The following is a 19109-nucleotide window of genomic DNA, read 5'->3' as shown; positions in this document are numbered from 1 at the left end:
TCCTGTGGGGAGCCTGGGCCAACCCGTCCCCTCCCAGCACAGGCATGTTCAATCATCCACACTTTAAAATAGCTCTCCCCTGCCCCGGCTGCTCGCAGCTTCCCCCAGGCGCGGGTTAGAAAGAACACGCCGGAGACGGGAGCTTTTAGGAGGTTCCGACCCGTCCTCGTCAGCGAGTGGCGGGGGCAGCTCGTTTATTTCACATTCCATTCATAGCACCCCAAAAAACAGTGGGTGTAAAACAGCGGTTTCAGCCTCGACCGGGAGAGAGGCCGGCCAGCTGCCTGGGGGGACTGGAAGCTGTGGGGGAAACCTACACCCGGGGCCAGGCCTGCTTCATTCCCCAGCCGCTGCCTGGCTTTCCCATCACCCCACTCAGTTCAGACTACAGCTGAACAGCTCAAGATTGAAACAAATGAGGCCGGACCCCCGAGCTTGACTAGTCAGGCGAAGCACCTTCCCCTCAGGCTGCTGGGAAATTTAGGGACACCTCCCTCCCCGCACCCCCCATCCGGTTAAATCAGCAGCATGTGGGCCTTGAGGGCTGGTCTGTGCTGAACATTTATATGGAAACACCTACATCTCGCAGGGGGTGAAAACCCCACAGCCCCGAGAGCCAGAGTTGAACTGACCCTGCTAGACCCGTGGACGAACCCTGTCCTGGCCCCAGCTGCCGCCTCTCCGGGAGGTGGATTAACTCCCGGCGCTGGAGCCAGAGTCTATTCTGAAGAGCTCCAGCACCGCCCCAGCGTTCGAGGCCAGCCCCCCACGACTCCCGAGAGAAACCAACAGCCGCTGCCGGGGCCTCGTAAGCTGCTGCTAAATTAACAGGCACAACAAAGCCACCGCGGGGCCCGTGCCAGGCAAGGGGGGAGCAGTGCCACGCAAAATGGCAGGTCTGACTGACGAGGCTGGAGCGTGGTGGGGAGGCCAAATTCCAGAACCCCCCCAAGCCCTGCTTTCCCCACCCCCCAAGGTGAGTGGGTAAGAACCACCCTCTTTTGGTTTTAAATTTGCATGTAATCTTTCCATCCCAACCCCTCACACCTCCCCTTTTTACCTACTTCACCATCAAATCGATCCCCTCTGCCATCTCCACCCCCCGAGTTCGATCGGGCCCCTGGTTAGCAGGCACAGACCCCACGGCTGGTTAGGAACATTTATAAGTACAACCAAGAAAACAAACCAACCTCAAAATAAACTGCAAATGCTAGGACACTGCTCCTTTAAGATGGAACTGTGGCCACAAGGCAAGGCCTGGATCGAACCAATAGATACTATTCACTTGAGGCTTAGCTAAGAATTTGGGCCTATCAAACTCTTGTCCCCATTCACTTTGGAACCCATGTTCCCACCCCCTTAAAGTCAAACAGGCTTAGTTCAGCAGAGCATCAGTCACAGCTACCCTGCAATATAATGGAATTTATTCAATATCAAGTTATTTATGGCTTCAGGACTTACTTTAGAGGCAAATACTCTGTTCTCTTTGCAACTGCACGCTGGGGAAAGCGAGCCCAAGGCAGGATTCGTATGTAACAGAATGGTTCCGAAAAATCAGGAGTTACTTCAAGGGGGTATCACGGTTTTGGGGGCATGAACCAGAGAAGGAAACGGGTGTGATGATCTAGAAAAGTCAGCCAAGCCAGAATACACCAGAGCTGCGGGGATGTTTAGATCCAAGTGCAAATTGGGCATTTCAGGCGTTTATTTAAACACCATCTCGTTGGCATTAAAATAGCAGGGAGGAGGTGGGATGATGGTGGATTTTAATCTGATCTTTTTGGAGGTGGGTCAGAGTACGTCTGCTTTTCAAGGGGAGTGGAAGCAGATTTTTAAATTACCGGGGTAAAAGTTGCCCTGTTTCAAATAAATAAACTTTGATCTAATAAATCTGTATTTTTTAAATCCCACAATGAGGAGAAAATCAAGGTTAAAGAGACACCCTATTTTTTGGTTCCCTTAAAACTACAACAGAATTGGAAACAGGGTTTAAAACAAGCTGAGGAAGTGACTGATCCGCAGCACTTTTCAAACGGGTAATTTAAAAAAGATTCTTCAAGGGTTGGCAGGGTTTTAATGGCTTTCCATCCCCCTCGGCACAGCCCAGGCACCGAGGTCGGAGGGCTAAACACCGCACGGGCTCTGGCTCAGAGCATCAAACCCTGCTCTCGCTTGCAGCATGGCTTCAGCACTGTGTTTTCACAACAGCCCTGGCCTGGCTCAGCATGGCCTGTTCGAAGGCAGCACCCACACCTCGCAGAGCAGCTGGAGTCTTAGAAAGAGGTCAGGTTCACAGGAAGCCAGTTCTCAAAGCTCCCTGATCATCAAGCCAAGAGTTTAAAAGGGAGCTGGAGATAACTGCTAGCGGAGGGCGGTGGGTTTAAACACGGCCTAGTCTAGGAACAGGGATCCATGCTCTGTTCAGCGTGAATCCAGACTAGCAACATGGTTTAGCCTCATCTATGCAGGCAAAACCAACCACTAATCCAAAAGGCTGGGGAGTGGGATGGACCCCCTGTGATCTGTGGGGTTTGAAGGGGATTAGACAGGGTCTAACACTGGCTGTTGGCTGGACAGTGGCAGAAACCGGGACTGGGGAAGCGACATTAAAGGAGAGTAACACTCGGCTAGTAGGTGATGAATGGAAGCCGAGTACCTCTCAACAACAAAGCAATCTCTCTGCACACAAGTTCTGGGCTGGGCTGGGAGAGGAGGCCACAGACCCCCCCTCTTACCAGCCCCAAATCCCTTCTCCCCGCCCCAGAGCCAGCACCGTGCAGGAGAGGGGTGCAGCCGAATTCACCCACAGCACAGATGCTGGGGGGAGGGGGACTGGGACTAGGAGCTGGTTCTGTTGCTGATCCCCAGCTGTCCAGTTCCATGGGGAGGGGAGAAAAGAGCATTTCCTCGAGCCAGAAGCCCAGGCTGGTCAAATCTGGATGTAAGTTTGTCTGACTGGGGGCAGGTTGGGGGGGATTTGGGGTCTCTCCCACATACCCCTTAAATAGACAGGAATAGATATAGAGAGAATTTTTTTTATATATAAAACTTTTTCTTCCTTTTTCCTTGCATCACTCGTCATCGAAGTTCTGACTCAGCAGGAAATTGGCAGCCAGGTTTTCGTTCTTCTCACAAGCAAAGTAAGCCTGGATGACCAGACTTTCCGGGAATCCTAAGGCCTTTAACTGAGGGGACACAAAGGGAGATGCGTCAAAGGACCCTGCCTGGGAAGGCCACTCCTCTGTGGCCCTGTATGTCCCAGCCACCCTCGGGAACCGAGCCCCTCTGGAGCAGAGTGCCTGATCCCACTTGGGACGCTTGAATGTGGGGGTGAAAGAGGGGCTGTAAACCCCTCAGCTTTTGGGGGCTGGGGGAGAATTCCCCCCAGTACAGGCACTGCAGAGGATGGCCATGCTGTCTTTGAGGACCCCGTCACACAGAGGCAGAGGCACAGCCCTGCACCCCAGCAGGCCTGTGACTTCGACAGGGCTGTTATCTTAAAACCAGCTCTCCCCCTGGCCCTCAGCCCACTCCAGGCTGCCAGGTCTGTGCCAGCTCCTGGAGGCCTGACCACCTCACCCACGGTCCCTGCACAGGGAGCTGTAACCCGCCGCAGGGCAGGGGTGAAGTGCTGCCTAGCAGAGCAGAGCCGAGGTTTGGAGATGCAGCTAGAAACCGCAGCTGAGTTGTTCTGGAGCACGGAAGTGTGTGCTAGCTGCCAGGAGCTAAGACACGGGCTGTGGAGTTGAGCCTGAACCTACAGGAACAAATGGCACTGCTAGATTCTCGCGGGGACGCAGCCAGCGAGACTACGTCAGGCTGGGGAAGGCACTTAAAGAACAGGAGGCTCAGATGATCTTCAGCGGGATTCTACCTGGCCCTGGAAGAGGAGAGCGAAGGCAAGATAAGACGATGATCAGCATCTGGCTCAGGCAGTGGTGCTACCACTGGGAGGCAGTGACGGGCAGAGGACTGTTCTCCAGGGAAAGACACCACCTGAGCAGGGAGGGCAACAGATATCTAGGATGGAGGTTGGCACAACTGATCAGAAGAAGCTTTAAACGAGGGATTCAGGGCAGGCGTAATCTGCACACCTGACTGAGCAGGAGGAAAGTCAAGTACAAGAGGCTACGGAAGGGAGAAAGGACCAATGGAGGGCAGGAGAATGGACGACAAGGTCCCAACGCCACTGACAGTAACAGTCGGGAAGGGGACACTGCAGTAGAATGATTGGTCCTAATCGGGTAAGGAACGTGGGTGAAGCTGAGCAGACACCGAAGGCGTCTGTCCAATGCCGCGAGGCGCCTGGGGAACAACATGGAGGGACAGGAAGTGAAAGCAGAGACGATCGGGAGAACAGAACCGGGGAGTGGGGTACAGGGGCTGAAGGGAACGTGCTGTGCAGGGAAGAGGTGCAGCACTGGATGCTAATGACAAGGGAGAGTGGAGAGACATAAGAAGTGACGGAATGGATAAAATGGAACCTATCTGGGTCACAACCACTTTGGGGAAGAAAGCTCAGAAAGGCTCTGCTGGGATGGTGCTTGGGGTCTGCTACGGACCCTCAGGATCTGGAGAGAGACCTCTAATGAACTCAACACGACTGGGAATTGGGATTACGGGAGACTTTAGTCCCCCAGACTGATTGGAGGACAAACGGCAGCCCATAAACATTACTTGATGGGACAGCCGACAGATTTCCTCACCAAACAGCCACTGACCCACCAAGAGCCGACGCTGCTTTCGAGTTCGTGTTGGTAAGAAATGAGCAGGTTGGGTGGACTGCTCGTGAGCTAATTCACCGTAAGTAGGTCAGGTCTGAATCAAGAGCCCTGCATTTCAAAGGGGGCAACTTTAAAAAAGGGAAGGGAAGCGTTTGGGAAGCAGACTGGCCTGGGGAACTCGAGGAGGCTTGGAATTATTATAAGCCAAAGGCGCAGAAGTGGTCTGAAGCCAGCGGGGGAAATCACAGGGAAGGGCTGCACCTCAACCAGGGGACAGAGAGAGCAGAAAACCTACAAGGCACGGAAGGTGGGAGGGATTAGCGAAGAACACGACCTCTTGGAGTGTAGGGGAGAACTGCCAAAAGCCAGGCAGAGCGGGAGCTTGCCAAGGAAATTAAAACCACCAGAAAACGGTTCTTTAGCCAAAGGGGGGAAAATGAAAACCAAGGAAAGAAGTGGACGCTACGCACTGCGCATGGGCAGAAGATTAAGGATAATCTGGGCCTGGCCCGACACCTAAACAAAGGTCGCGTCTCAGTTTTTCACAAGGGTGATGAGTTTTTAATTGGGGCAGTGGCAGGGTGGCTGATGGGAACAAGGATACAGAGGTAAAATGACCACCTCCAAGGCGGATGCCAGACTCAGTTGAACAGGAGCAGGTCGGGGGGCCTGGATAATCTCCATCCAGGAATATTAAAGGAACTGGCACATGAAATTGCAAGGCCAAGAGCAAGGATCTGTAATGAACCCGTAAACTCGGGGGTTGAACCGTGTGACTGGGGAACTGCCAACACAATACTTGTATTTCCGGGGGTGGGGGGATGACACAGTGATCCAGGAAACTAAAGGCCCTTCAGTGTGACCTCAATTGCATGCAAAGTCTTAGAACAAATTTTGATAGTAATTAAGGACAGGGGTAAACGGTAACTGGGAATAAAGACAACATGGATTTACAAAAGGCAGATCCTGACAGACCAACCAGATCTCTGTTTCTGAGAAGATCTCTGATTTGCTAGACAAAGGAAGTGCAGTAGGATTTCAATAAAGCATTTGATACAGTTCCCACATGGGAAATTAGTTCTACTGGAAATGATGGGGATCAACAGGAGAATCGAAAGGCATGTAATGGGACTGGTTAAAGGGAAGACGACATCAGGTCATGCTGGAACGTGAATGATCAGGCTGAGGCCACGTCTACACTACAGCATAAAATCGAAATTATTAAAACCGGTTTTATAAAATCGATTTTACGCGTCCACACTAGGGCACATTAATTCGGTGGTGTGCATCCATGGTCCTAGGCTACCATCGATTTCCGGAGCGGTGCACTCTGGGTAGCTCAGTAAAAGAATGAGACCAATAACTTCGATTTCCGTCCACACTAACCCTAAATCGATATAGTAATATCGATTTTAGGGTTACTCCTCTTGTTGGGGAGGAGTACAGAAATTGATTTTAAGAGCCCTTAAAATCAATTTAAAGTGCCTTGTAGTGTGGACGGGTACAGTGTTAAATCGATTTAACGCTGTTTAAATCAATTTAACGCTGTAGTGTGGACCAGGCCTGAGGGGGCTTATTGAAGGAGTCGGTCAGAGACCAATGTTATTGAACATTTTAACGCGATGCAGCTGTGAAAAAGGCTAATGCGCTCCTAGGATGCATCAGGCGAGGTCTTTCCAGCAGAGACGGGGAAGCATTAGTGCCGTTATACAAGACACTGGTGAGACCTCACCTGGAACACTGGGTGCATTTCTGGGCTCCCATGTGTAAGAAAGACGAATTCAGATTCAAAATGGTGCAGAGAAGGGTGACTAGGATGATCCGAGGACTAGAGAACCGACCTTACGAGAGGACACTCAAAGAGCGACTCGTTCAGCCTAACCACACGACAGCTGAGGGGAGAGCTGATTGCTCTGCTACCTCAGAGGGAAAATACCAGGGAAGGAGAAGACTTGCTGACGGGCCAACGTTGGCACAAGCACAGATGGCTAGAAACTGGCCATCAACAAGTTCAGGCTTGAAATGAGATGAAGGTTTCTACCCATCAGAAGAGGGAAGTTCTGGAACAATCTCCCAAGAGGAGGGCTCTGAGTTACCACCAAGAATTCTCTCCAGGCATCTGGCTGGTGGGTCTCACCAATCACCAGCGTTGAGATTGGGAAGGATTTTCCCCCAGGTCAGACCGGGCAGAGACCCTGGGTTTTTCCCCTCTGCAGTGTGGGGCCTGAGTCACTTGCAGGTTTGAACTAGAGCAAATGATGGATTCTCTGTAACTTGAAGTCTTTATGTCAAGATTTGAAGCCTTCACTAACTCAGCCAGGTGCTATGGGGGTGTTCCCAGAGGGGGTGGGTGAGGGTCTGTGGCCTGAGATGTGCAGGTCAGACTAGGTGCTCAGGACAGGCCCTTCTGGCCTTAAGGTCAGTGAGTCTATGGAGGTCACCATGAACCCAGCAATGGCCCTTTCTGGATTTGACCAGGTGGGAAAGGCTCGGAAGACTCCCCTGTTCACTCTGAAGACTAATGATGTCACTTTGACACACATTTCAGCCAAGATAGCCAGCTCCTCTGGGATATTGTGGGCGGAGCTTGGCAGCACTGCCCTTCCCCATCAGGGAGGACTACGCCCCTTTTTTGGGGAGGACCAAATTAATTATGCTCCATTGCTTTGCAAAGTCAGAGCTGTCTATTCCCCCCTCCCCACAACACCCCCCGCCAGTGTTATCAAGGCTACAACCTGGCCTTTATGTTAATAACTAAACTTAGCTCTTGTTCAACTCCCAGCTCAAGGGGCTCAGCATCAGACCAGATCAGGCTTTTGGAGCTGTCAGGGACAGACAGAAACAGACTCCAGGAGTCCTGGCCTCCAGCTCCCCCCAACCCCCCGTTCCAACCACTAGACCCCAACTCCTGGCACAGACCTGGGGATAGAACCCAGGAGTCCTGGCTCCCAACCTCTAGACCCCACTGCACCCGTGTTGAGTCTCTTCAGCACAGGGATCCTGGGGCACCCCAGCAGGCAGGGTGGCTCCTGGCACAGCCAGCCCCTCCCTTACCCTTTCTATGGCTTCTTTTTCCTGAGGCGTGACCTGGATGTAGTTCATCTGGGGAGCTTCCTCTCCGATGGCCCCGATCTCCCCCTCGATGTCAGAGATGTCGGCCATCTCACCCAGCGGCTCGTTCAGCATCTGGATGAACTGCTCTTGGTGCTGGCTGATTTGCTGGGGAAGGCAGGGGGAAGGGGGTCAGGGTTAAGGAGAGACGCCCCTCCCCTCCCAGAGCAGGGCCTCCACAGCCCCTATTCCCAGCAGGGAAACTGAGGCACAGAGAGGGGCAGGGACTTGTTCAAGGTCACAAAGCAACCCACTGGTAAAGCCAGGGTTAGAACCCAGGAGTCCTGGCTCCCCCTCAGACTCTCTGCTCTAACCCATCAGACCCCACTCCCCTCCCAGAGCCAGGCACAGAACCCAGGAGTCCTGCCTCCCCCCACTCCAGACACACTCCCCTCCCAGAGCTACTTCCGGCTCCTCCTCCGTGGCCTCTTTCAGCCCCTGCCTCCCTTTACCTGCAGTAGCTGGGGGTTCTCCTGGCCTAGCTGCTGGAGCAGGGCCGGGAGCAGGGCTGGGTTCTGCTGGATCACCTGTCGCATGTTCTGGAACTGGGGCTGGTCTCTCAGGAACTCCAGCGGGTTCTCACCTGCGGGGCAGGAGTGGGCGGGGTGAAGCCAGGCCATGCCTTGAAGGGCCAGGGCCCACCTGAGCCATGCCCCACACAGGTGGGGCACCGGTGATCACAGGATAAGGGGGGTATCTAGCCAGGAGGAGAGGGCCTGGAGCCACCCCCTCCTCCCCGAGGGACCAGTTTGGGTCACCATCTGCCTCCCCCGGCTCCACGCTCTCAATGGCCTTCCATAGCCCACACTCTACCGGCGTGAGAGCCTTATCCCACGCAGCTCCAGCCCCTGGCCTGGCCGCCCTGGGTCTCTCCCTCCCACCACGGTCCCCAGGTCTCACATAGGAGCAGGAGGACCGTCACTGACCTTCTGGTGCTGGCTGCTCTGTGGGTTGGCTCTCCTGGATCGGGGCTCTCTCCGGCTCAGAAGTGCCCGGGATGCCCTGTGACGTCAAAGGGGCATCATTAGTGCTGTCCAGCACCCCTCCCCCCACAACAGCCCCTGCCCCACAGGGCTCACCCCACAAGGGGCCAGAAAGTAACTCAGTCTCTGCAGTTTGCCCGGCGCCCCGTGTCCTGCCACAAGGGGGCAAGCTAACTTCACGCAATGCAGGCACCCCTGGGCTGGATCAGAACCGGTGTCCTTACGGGTCCCACTCCCGTAAGCCAACCAGATGTGGATGGGAAAAAAAATCATTTGCCCAGAGTCCTGGCTCCTGGGCTTCCCGGTCGAACCCCCTAGACCCCGCTCCTCTCCCCATGGTGGGTATCGAATCCAGGGGCCCTGCCCCCTTCGCTCAACCTGTTCCAAGCCCCCGCACGCCCTTACCGTCAGCAGGTACTCCACGGCTCGGTGGGGGTTGTTGTAGCTGGCCCGGAGCGCGGCCACCACCCGCTCCCGCTCGTATCCCATGGACATGATCTCGGTCAGCATCGTCTCGTACTCTGAGCCGGTCACTGCAGGCGGAAGGGGACAACGGCCCAAGCTGAGCGAGAGCCAGCAGTCTTGGGGTGCCCAGCACACGCTCACTGAGGGAAAGCGGGGCAGGAGCGGGTGCTGGCTACGAACACAGCCCTTCCCCCTCCGCCAACATCTCCCAGCAGAGGGGTTCACCCTCCGCAGCACAGGATCAGCCCCCCCATCCCCGCAGGGGAAGTGACTCAAAGTCACCCTGAGTCAGGGACAGAGCTGGGACTAGAACCCAGGAGTCCTGGCTCCCTGCTCCACACCGCACCCTGTCCACTGGGCACTACCGTAATACAGCTAAACAACACCCACCCACCCCTCATGTCCACCTTGGAGATGGAACCCAGCCCACAAGTGCTAGGAAAAGGCCCATGAGTCCTCACTCCCAGTCCTGCCCCCATAGCTCTAACCACTAGATCCCGCTCCTCTCGCAGAGCTGTGAAGGGAACCCAGGAGTCCTGGCTACCAGCTCTGTCCCCCCTGCCCCTCCAAGGCTTTCTTTCTCTAACGCAGCCCCTCTGCTAACAAACGACTGGGGACGGTCGCCTTTTATCCTTGGTGTCAAGTATCAGAGGGTAGCCGTGTTAGTCTGGATCTGTAAAAGCAGCAAAGAATCCTGTGGCACCTTATAGACTAACAGACGTTTTGGAGCATGAGCTTTCGGAAAAGGATAAATGGACACAAATCAGACATTAGGAATGGCAATATACAAAAACCTGTAGGAGAACACTTCAACCTCCCTGGCCACACTATAGCAGACCTTAAGGTGGCCATCCTGCAGCAAAAAAACTTCAGGACCAGACTTCAAAGAGAAACTGCTGAGCTTCAGTTCATCTGCAAATTTGACACCATCAGCTCAGGATTGAACAAAGACTGTGAATGGCTTGCCAATCACAGAACCAGTTTCTCCTCTCTTGGTTTTCACACCTCAACTGCTAGAACAGGGCCTCATCCTCCCTGATTGAACTGACCTCGTTATCTCTAGCTTGCTTGCTAGCACACATATATATACCTGCCCCTGGATATTTCCATTACATGCATCTGAGGAAGTGGGTATTCACCCACGAAAGCTCATGCTCCAAAACGTCTGTTAGTCTATAAGGTGCCACAGGATTCTTTGCTGCTTTTATCCTTGGGACAGACAGCCCAGGCTGCCCCAGAGCGGCTGGCAGCAGAGACCCAACCAACCCATCCCACAGGGCACCGAACAACACGGGGCTTGGAACCCGCCCTGCACTCAAACCTGAGATCATGATGAGGGAGGCAGCTCCCCCTCCCTAGCCGAGCCATCACCCCCACGCCCCGCAGACGGAGGGACAACACTGCGAAGGGGGGTCCTGCTCCTGGCACCCATACACCACAACGGGAATAGGGGGTTGTTTTACCCAGCGACGGCCACCAGAGGGTGCCCCCACCCCACGAGTTCACGCTGCAGAAACCAGCTGCAGCATCTGCCCCTGGGGAGCCATGGACCAGCCGGCCTGGGGTGCTGGCAGGAGTTCTCTGCTGCCCCCCAGGGACCCCAGCTGCCTGCCCCACCCCAGTGAAGGGATTTCACCTACCCAGGGTGGAAGCCGCGTCGTCTGGGCGCCCCACGCTACCTGAAGAGGGAACAGAGCTGCAAATTTAAAAGAGAGGAATAGTAGCTGGCTCCCTCCAAACAGCCGGGCAAGAAGCAAACGGCCAGGGGCCAACACTGCGCTGGAGTGGCCGGGTCGGGAGGAACCGCAGGCCCCATCTCCCTGTGATCTGACCCCAGGCCCTGCCTGCGCTAGGAAAGCAGCGCGGTTCTGAACACCCGTGCGTGTTCAAAATCCCACAGACGCGGCCCGCGCGTCTGGTGAACCTGGAGTTTGCAAACGGGTCCCCGCTCTCCCTCTCTCGGCCTGACGGCAACTGTGTTTGTGCAGCGCCTGGCACAGCGGGGTCTTGGCACACAGGCTGGGCGCTACCGTAATACCACTAATAGCCACTAGCCACTCTCAGGATCCCAGGGCTCAGATGGTGTCTATGGTAGAAAATTCCTCTGGTTTTAAGTTCAGCTGGATTTTTTGTTTTCAGCCGGTGCAGACCCCGGGGTGGAGGCCTTTATAACCTGCTGGGTGCCCAAGGGCAAGTCACGCCTCGTGCCTCAATTTCCCCATCTGTAAAATAGGGATAATGTCCTGACCAAGTGCTTTGAGCTCTGCTGAGGAATTATTATTGTTTCAGCTCGGGTGACCCTGTTCCCAATGGGCTGAAGCTAACCCACAGGGCCCAGCCCTGACAACGGAATCAGAGTCCACCCTGGGGTAACAATGTCCGAACACTGGTGCCCTCACAGCCGAGTTTTTGGAAGCCTGCCTGATCCTGCCACAGGCCGGCTCTCCCTCTCCTCACTGCCATCCCCATTGGAAGGACCCACCATCCCGCTGCCATGTTAACTCTCGAGGCTACGCCTGGCGTGACCCAAGCCCCCAAGTTTGCACCTGCTGATCTCTGACAGCAGGGGTGTCTTCTCGCCAACGCTATTTCTAACAAACGCTCATCTTTTCCACCCAGGAGACACGCGGGGTCTTCGCCACATCTCAAGGGGCACCACCAGGTCACTAACTGAAACTAAACGGCCTTTCAATCCGCCCTGAAATCAAACCAACCCCGCAGCTCATGGGGACGAGTTCTCGACCAGCAGCCTGGCTCAGTCTGTGCTTCACAGGCAAGCTCGGAGCGCTCCCCAACCTCTTTCTGCCCCACACCCCAGGGAATGCGACGTGCGTACAGAGCCGGCCATTCACCTGCACGCTGCAGTCTGTGTATGTGGGATCACTGCAGTGTAACCACCTCTGGGGTGAGAGGTGGCAGCTGCTTAACAGCCACATGGCAACGGTACGCTTAAAAAAAACAAAAAAAACCCCACCACAGGGAGGCAGGCACGACTGCACTGACGGGGAAACTGAGGCACAGAGCTGCAGAGTGACTGAGCCTGTCAAAGTGAATCTGTGGAAGGGCTGGGAACTCCCAGCCCCCTTGTTCTAACCACTAGACCCCACTCCAAGTTAAAGATGTTCCAAGTTCCCATGAAGGAAGGTTATGCCCACACCTGAAGTGGAAGGCATCCCCCACCCCACAGTCTCTGAGGCATGACACTGGGGTACCTGGAGTGACTGAGCTATGAACATTGACAGGCAGGCGTGGGGGGGGCGGCGACGACATGCGCTCTCAGTGCTTACCTGGCAGTGGATTCGGGCAGCGTGACAGCAGCTGGCTCCTCTGGAGGCTTCTCCTCGCTTGGCGCCGTGGGCGCTGGGGGCAGGACAGCATCAGCACCAGCTGTGGGTGCCGGCGACTGCCCCACCGATGGGGTTGGCTCTGGGGCGCTGACTGGCCCAGCATCACCAGGTGAGGGGGCCGGGACACCCGAGTTGGATTTGGTCTGAGGAAACAAGCAGTGTTGAAGGGTGCAGCTGGAGTCTCTACCCCCCACTCCCCAGCCACATGCGAGGCGCTCAGCTCCCGACCCCTGGGGAAGCAGCTGCGGTGAAGGGGGGTGGGAAGGAATTCCCCTTCGGCACTGGCTGACTGCAGGTGTTACACAATCAGCACTAACCGTGAGAGGAGAACGCCCCCTAGTGCCACTCTGGGGTCAGCACCGACTGCGAGGGAAGAGCGCCTCCTGCTGAGCGGGTGTGAAAAGCTGCCTTCTTTCCGCAGCATCCCAGCCAGGGGCACCCCCTAGCCCTGCTCTGGCAGCCTAGCCGTGAGTGGGAGCAGGGCCCAGACGTACCTTGGTCACCATGACCACCACGAAGTTCTTCTCGTCGATCTTGTACTCCTTGATGGCGACGTCGTCGCTCAGGATCTTGCCGGCGTAGATCAGCTTCTGGCCCGACACGGGGAAGGCCTCCTTGCCTTTCTCGGCCTCAATCTTCTCCTTGAGGACCCGCACCTGCCAGGCAGGATGGGACGGCCCCGTCAGCTGGGTACGCAGATCCCCACGTGGCTCGGAGGGGGACACTCTCCTTCCCCACCCTGCTCCCACCCCCAACCGGGCTCCAGGGGTGATACTATGGGGGAGGATTAAGGAGGTGTCTGGTCAGGTTGGTTTGTTCCCGCCCTGGTTCTCTGCACCCTAGACTGGTCTTGTGGGAAAGGCCCTGACCTGGGACTCAGGAAATCTGGATCTGCCACTGACTCCCTGGTTGTCCCAGGGCAACTCTCTGGCTCTGAGCTGCCAACCTGTTGCCCAGATGCTGCCCCTGAGTCCCACCCTGCACGTGGCCTCGCTGCGAGGGTGACAGCCTCTCACTGTGTGTGGGCAGTGCCCGGCCTGATGGGGCCGGATCTTGGCTGAAGCCTCTAGATAACCACTGGGTAAGCTCACAGCTCCGTAGACTGGAAGCTCTTTGGGGCTGGACTGTCTCTGTTGCGTGTTTGTACAGCCCAGGGCTCCTGGCCATCACTATAACACAACAAAGTAATACACACCCAAGACACTGGAGCTGCCCCCTGGGGCAGGTCACTGGATGTCTTGGGCTCCCGTCGGCCCGTTACCCACAGCCAAGCTGCACTGGCGACTCTCCCCCGGCTGCCAGGACTACACAACCCAGCAGCAGCTCTCGCAGGCGGAGGCTGAAGCCTTGGGTTAAAGGAGGAGCTGGGGAACTGGGACAGCCGCCACTGCAGCTAACGCAAGCTGGAAGCTGCTTCCTGGGGGCACCCAAGGCTCAGGGGGTCCACGCTGGACGCCTGGGGACTGAGGCCGTCTCGTCACTAGGACTCCAGCTGTATTTCTACCCACTGTAACTAGGGCTCGCCCTGGCCAGCCACACACTGCGGCCAGCACTGACCGTGAGGGCCCTAGGGCAGCCCCAGAGCTACTCCCTGCAGCACCGTGCCCCCAACTGCTGCAGCAGGGCAGCACTGACTGCAAAGTGCCCCTGCTGAGCCCCTCCCCCCTTGCTCACAGCAGCACAGACACATGGCAGAAAGCATCAAGATTTTCACACGTGTTGAACACACCCACTTCCCCCAGCATAAGCAGGGCCTGACTGTCCCCTGGGAATCACAGGCAGCCACTGGGAAAGTCCCACTGGTCCTAGAAGCATCTGCATTGGTCTCTGGTGACCACAAACCACTCATGCCTTCTCTGCCTCGGTTTCCCCACTGGGAAGACAGAGGTCCTTGCAGGCGGGGGCAGAGTCATGAGGGTTTGTGAGGCCCTCTGGGAGGATTACTGAGCAACTGCTTCTGCAAGCATGTATCCCATTCCCCCCAGGCCCCCAACCCTCCAGGACGCCCCACATGGCCAAGCAGTGGAGCCTTTGCACCAGACGCTCTCCTGCGACCCGGAGGACAATGGTGTCTCAGCAGGGACCTGTCGGAACAGCTGCAGAGCCCTGTGAGACAAGCGAGTAGGAGCCAACAGATATTTTTGGCTGCTGGGTTGCGCCAAAACGAAGCCTGACGCTCCATGAAAAGTATGTGGGACTCCAGCTAGTTAAAAAAGGAAGCCATTGCCTCACCCGTCTCCTCCCATGGGCACGACTGTCTGGATCAGCGAGGCAACAAAACCATATCACCCGCTACCCAAGTGCGGCTGCCTCTGCAGTGAAGCACAGCAGCTGTTTATACCGAGGTCCCTCGCCCTGTGCAGAGGTGCAGCCACCTCCGGGGTGGGCTGTTTATACAGCCCATGGAAGTGAATCCAGTGTCCCAGTACGGAGGGTGAGGAAAGCACGCAGAGCAGGAGCCTGCCAGGGAATTGTAACGGCCAAGCGCAGAGCTGGGAAATTCGAGGGTGCAGCTGCCAGAGCCGTGTCGGCACGAGGCCCAGCGTAGCTGCACCTATCGGTAGAGCTAAGTCATCGAGGAGGCAGTGGATAAGGTCCGCGCTGCATCTACAAGGGCCTCGGGGGTGCAGACACAGCCCTAGCCAGGAAGGGATGGGGGGTTACAATCAGACAGGGAGCATTCAAGTCAGTTAAAAACCCAACCTCGAACCTTCGCCTCCTGAGAGCATCAAAGCCGGTTTAGTGCGCATCACCCAATCCTCTTTTGCCTTTCAGCTCGCCCCACCAGGACAGGAGCAGCTGTTTCACCTTGGTTTTTAATCAGTTTCACTCAGCTCCATTTCCTTGGCGGCGGCTTGGGCCTGCTTATTGCCAGGGGCTAGTTTGCATTAAAGACACTAACAATCCTTCTAGGCACGTGACTCGTAATCTGGGGAAGGCCCAATAGAAACTGGGGCCGCACAGTGCCGGGCGCTGCACAGACACGGAGTGAGAGCTCCCGCCACAAAGAGCTCACAGGCTTCACAGACAAGACATGGGAAGCCCCTTCCATTACACAGGAGGGGAAACTGAGGCACGGAACAAAGAAGGGATGTGCTCAAGCTCAGACAGGCAGTCTGTGGCAGAATTGAGAACTAACCCCAGATCGCCAGTCCCACCACAGGGACTTTACTGGCTATAAACGGAAGAGGAGCTGTCCAGCAAACAGTTTCTGTCTTAAAACGTGATCTGTGCTGTGAAAAACATTTGAAATCCCTTTGCCCTCCTGGGAGGTTTCTCAGCGGCAAAAGTGACAGGGAATATTTCATTGGTACTAAAAAAAATGATGGTAAGATTTGGATTGCTAAGGTTTATTTTTATATCCATTGTGCCCGCATTCTAAATTCTGGACACCCTCCCACCCAATAAAGGGCCCCTTAAAATCAGCTCTGCCTAAAGCACAAAGCAAAACAGGTCTCCGCTCCCTGCTAAAGCCGATCTCAGCCTTATGTTTGGAGGGAGAAGAATCCAGACTGACAGCACGCTCTACGCACTGACCACATTCTTGTCCTACAGCTTGGAACGGGACCCAGGAGTCCTGTCTCCCAGCCACCAGCCCAGTAAGCCCCACTCCCCTCCCAGAACTGGGAACAGAACCCAGCCTCCCTGCTCTCACTACTAGATCCCACACCCTGCTAGAGCTGGGACTCCCAGCCCACTGCACCGCCCATTCGTCCTTCCCAAGTCATTCAAACCGAGCTCACAAAGTGCCCCCCTCCGTATCCAAACATGAGCCCAGGGATTTTCCATCTTCGCCATACTGGGACCACACATCACAACAGAAAAAAAAAGCAGGGATCATCTTTCCATAGAACCCAAGAAAGGGAGGTGGAGTCACCGCCCCAAGGGCCTGTTCACAACCCACAGGCCGAAACCCCAGCCACGCCGGACACCTTCTTCCTCAAGCAAAGCTCCCCTGAAAGCCAAACGAGATCTCCAGGGCAGAGGCAAGAATGTTCTGGTGATCTGAGCCCATGGTACTGGTGCTACCTGTTCCCCTGCCACCTCGGAGCAGGACGCTTGGCAGGTATGTTAATAATCCCTAGCTCTCGTAAGGCGCTTTTCATCTACTCATCGCCAAGGGCTTTACAAAGGAGGTCAGTATAACTCTCCCCATGTTACAGACGGGAAAACTGAGGCTCGGGAGGAGAAATTATTCGTGCCAAGTCACTCGCCAAACCAGTGCTGAACCCAGGTGTCCCAAGTCCCAATCCAACGCTCTAACCACTAGGCTGTATTAGCCCCACAAGATAGTGGGTTCGGTTCCTTCGGGGGACTCCAGTCAGCTTTGACATGAGTCACATGAACATGGATCACGAAGGTGTTAAGGTCTCACCTCTAACATCTCAAGGGCGTCTATGACTCAGAGCAGTCGGGTCAGGGAGAGACACGCAGGGTGTTCGCACCCCAGTGGGGGAAGCAGGCAGAGAGGCCGATGGGAACAGGAGCTGCAGCAGCACAGACCCCACTGTGAAATCTCCTCTCCCCGCCCTTCCACTGCATCTGAACGGGGAAGTGGGGGCAGGCGCACACCGGCTGGGATCAGCTTGTCTTCTTGCTCCCGCCCTTCCCCAGTTGCTCTGGGCCAGGCCGGCGATGCCCAGCAGTGAACGCCCAGGCCCTGGGGACACGTGCCAGGCCCAGCTTTGCCTGCAGCAGGCCTGCCCTGGAACGTTTCTCAACGGGTGGAAGAGTCCCAGATGTGCCACCTGCTAATACCCCCGTACGGGGGCACACAGGCAGCTCGGCTCCCCCACCCCTCTCCTTTCTGAGGCTCCTAGCTCCATCCACCCACATGAAGCCATGCATCCGTCCTCCCATGCCCCATCTCCTGCCCTTCTGGCACGCTCATCCCATATCTCACCCCACCACCACCCATACCCCTCAGAGCTGATACTCTTCTCTGTGTTTCATTCCCAGGTAGGAAAAAGGGGGATGGGGAAGGGAAGAGTGCCCCACACAGCCTAGGGCCCATCCCATGAGAGTGTGTGTGTGTGGGGGGGGGGAGTTTATACTTTTGGGGGAATGGTAGGGAAGCTGCCCCACATGGCAGGGAGGAGTTGGGACCATCCCACTTGGAGCTGCCGGGGTGGTGGGGCAATTGGTTCAGGACCATGTGGTGATGGGGGGGTCTGGCCCCACATGGGGAGGGGGAATCGGGCCAGGACCATGTGGAGATGGGGGCTGCCCCACAAGGGAAGACGGAGCTGGGATTGTACTGAGACTGCCCCACATGTGGAGCTGGGGGGGGGGGGGGAAGAGTGTGGGATCGGTGCAGGACCATGTGGTAGGGGGAGGCCGGCCCACATGGGGGGATGGGGCTGGCCCCACACGGGGGGGGGGGAATTGGCACAGGACCAGGTGTGGCAAAGGGGTCGGGGTCGGGGTCTGGCCCCAGACTAGGAGGGAGAATTAGACCAGGACCATGTTGGGGGGGGACCTGCCCCCCCCGGGCAGGGGGCGCGGGGATCGCGCCGGGGGGGCTGCCCCCTCCCCTCACCGTCTCCTCGGGCTCCATGCGGATCTTGAAGGTTTGCTGCTGCAGCGTCTTGAGGGTGACGGTCACCGCCATGGCGGGGGGGGGGGGCGGACGCTTCTCCCCAGCGCGCTCGGCAGCCCCACAACATGCAACTCACGCCGCCGCCGCCGCCGCCATCTTAGCGCCCCGCCGCTTCCGGCCCCGGCCCGCGCGCGGCCCCCGGCACGTGACGGGGGCCGAGCCACCCGCGGGGGAGGGTCACGTGACGGGGGGCGGCCGGCCGCCACGGTCACGTGACCGGGGGACACAAAATGGCCGCCGCGCGGGGCCAACATGGCTGAGCGCGTGTCCCTGGCGGCGAGGGCAGGAGGCCGCGTCCGTCCCACGCAGGCTCGGGACGAGGTGACCCGCTGCCAGCCACAGGGACAGCGCCGGTCCTGGGTCTCTGGTCTGTAGGCCCCTGTTACCCCCCCGCGGGGCCGGGCCTGAGCGCGGGTGAAGTTTGGCAGGAAGGGGCTCAGCAAGGCGGGGGCCCCTCTGACCCGCCTGAGGCTCGGGGCGATGCTGTGCTGCTCCTACAGATCTAGAGCAGCACCGGGCTGGGCCTGGCTCCTTCCTTAGGCAGCACCCGACTCAGTGGCAACCTATTGCCCTTCTCCCAACGCTCACATTTCACCGGACTGGCCCCCTTGGACCCAAAAACCATCCAGCTCCTGCCCACTTTTGGGACCTGGTGCGCATGGCAGGGTCACACAGCCACTCGCTTTAGCCCTTCTCGCCCTAGAGGGCAGATAGGCCAAACCAGAGTGGGGCTATGTGGATGGCATATCTCTGGGGGGGCCTGCACCTGAGACCATTGCTCTCTCTTTACAAAGGGGGCAGCTACTGCAATACCCCTGCTCGGTAGCTAAAAGTCCTTGCTGGAGCATATTACATGATTGGTTTAGATACTACTCTGGTT

General features: G+C 56.7%; 1 protein-coding gene across 2 annotated transcripts; it reads right to left on the bottom strand.

Annotated features, from left to right (window-relative positions):
- Positions 1-143: 143 nt before the first annotated feature.
- On the bottom strand, positions 144-18341 carry RAD23A (RAD23 homolog A, nucleotide excision repair protein). Of its 2 annotated transcripts, none has more exons than XM_030545915.1 (9): positions 18170-18341; positions 13125-13286; positions 12571-12773; positions 10924-10979; positions 9224-9351; positions 8762-8837; positions 8288-8418; positions 7779-7943; positions 144-3185 (listed from the first exon to the last, which is right to left on the bottom strand). In XM_030545915.1, the coding sequence occupies exons 1-9, from the start codon at positions 18239-18241 to the stop codon at positions 3072-3074; spliced, it is 1107 nt and encodes a 368-aa protein (XP_030401775.1). In that variant the 5' UTR covers positions 18242-18341; the 3' UTR covers positions 144-3071. The 2 variants fall into 2 exon arrangements, with proteins under 2 accessions (XP_030401775.1, XP_030401776.1); XM_030545916.1 differs by having other exon boundaries at positions 8363-8418.
- Positions 18342-19109: the final 768 nt, after the last annotated feature.

Source organism: Gopherus evgoodei, unplaced genomic scaffold, assembly GCF_007399415.2.
Source record: "Gopherus evgoodei ecotype Sinaloan lineage unplaced genomic scaffold, rGopEvg1_v1.p scaffold_40_arrow_ctg1, whole genome shotgun sequence".
In the NCBI taxonomy this organism is placed as follows: Eukaryota; Metazoa; Chordata; order Testudines; family Testudinidae; genus Gopherus; species Gopherus evgoodei.
Note: the sequence above shows the minus strand (reverse complement) of the source record. Positions and strands in the feature narration are given on the sequence as shown.

What these genes read in the sequence shown, in the direction of transcription:
- RAD23A (XM_030545915.1), bottom strand. Translation starts at nt 18,241, where the DNA reads ATGGCGGTGACCGTCACCCTCAAGACGCTGCAGCAGCAAACCTTCAAG. An exon ending in CTGCCCGAATCCACTGCCAG is followed by an intron (nt 10,980 to 12,570) that starts GTAAGCACTGAG and finishes TTAAATTTGCAG; the next exon opens with CTCTGTTCCCTCTTCAGGTA. An exon ending in AGAACCCCCAGCTACTGCAG is followed by an intron (nt 7,944 to 8,287) that starts GTAAAGGGAGGC and finishes TGCCTTCCCCAG; the next exon opens with CAAATCAGCCAGCACCAAGA.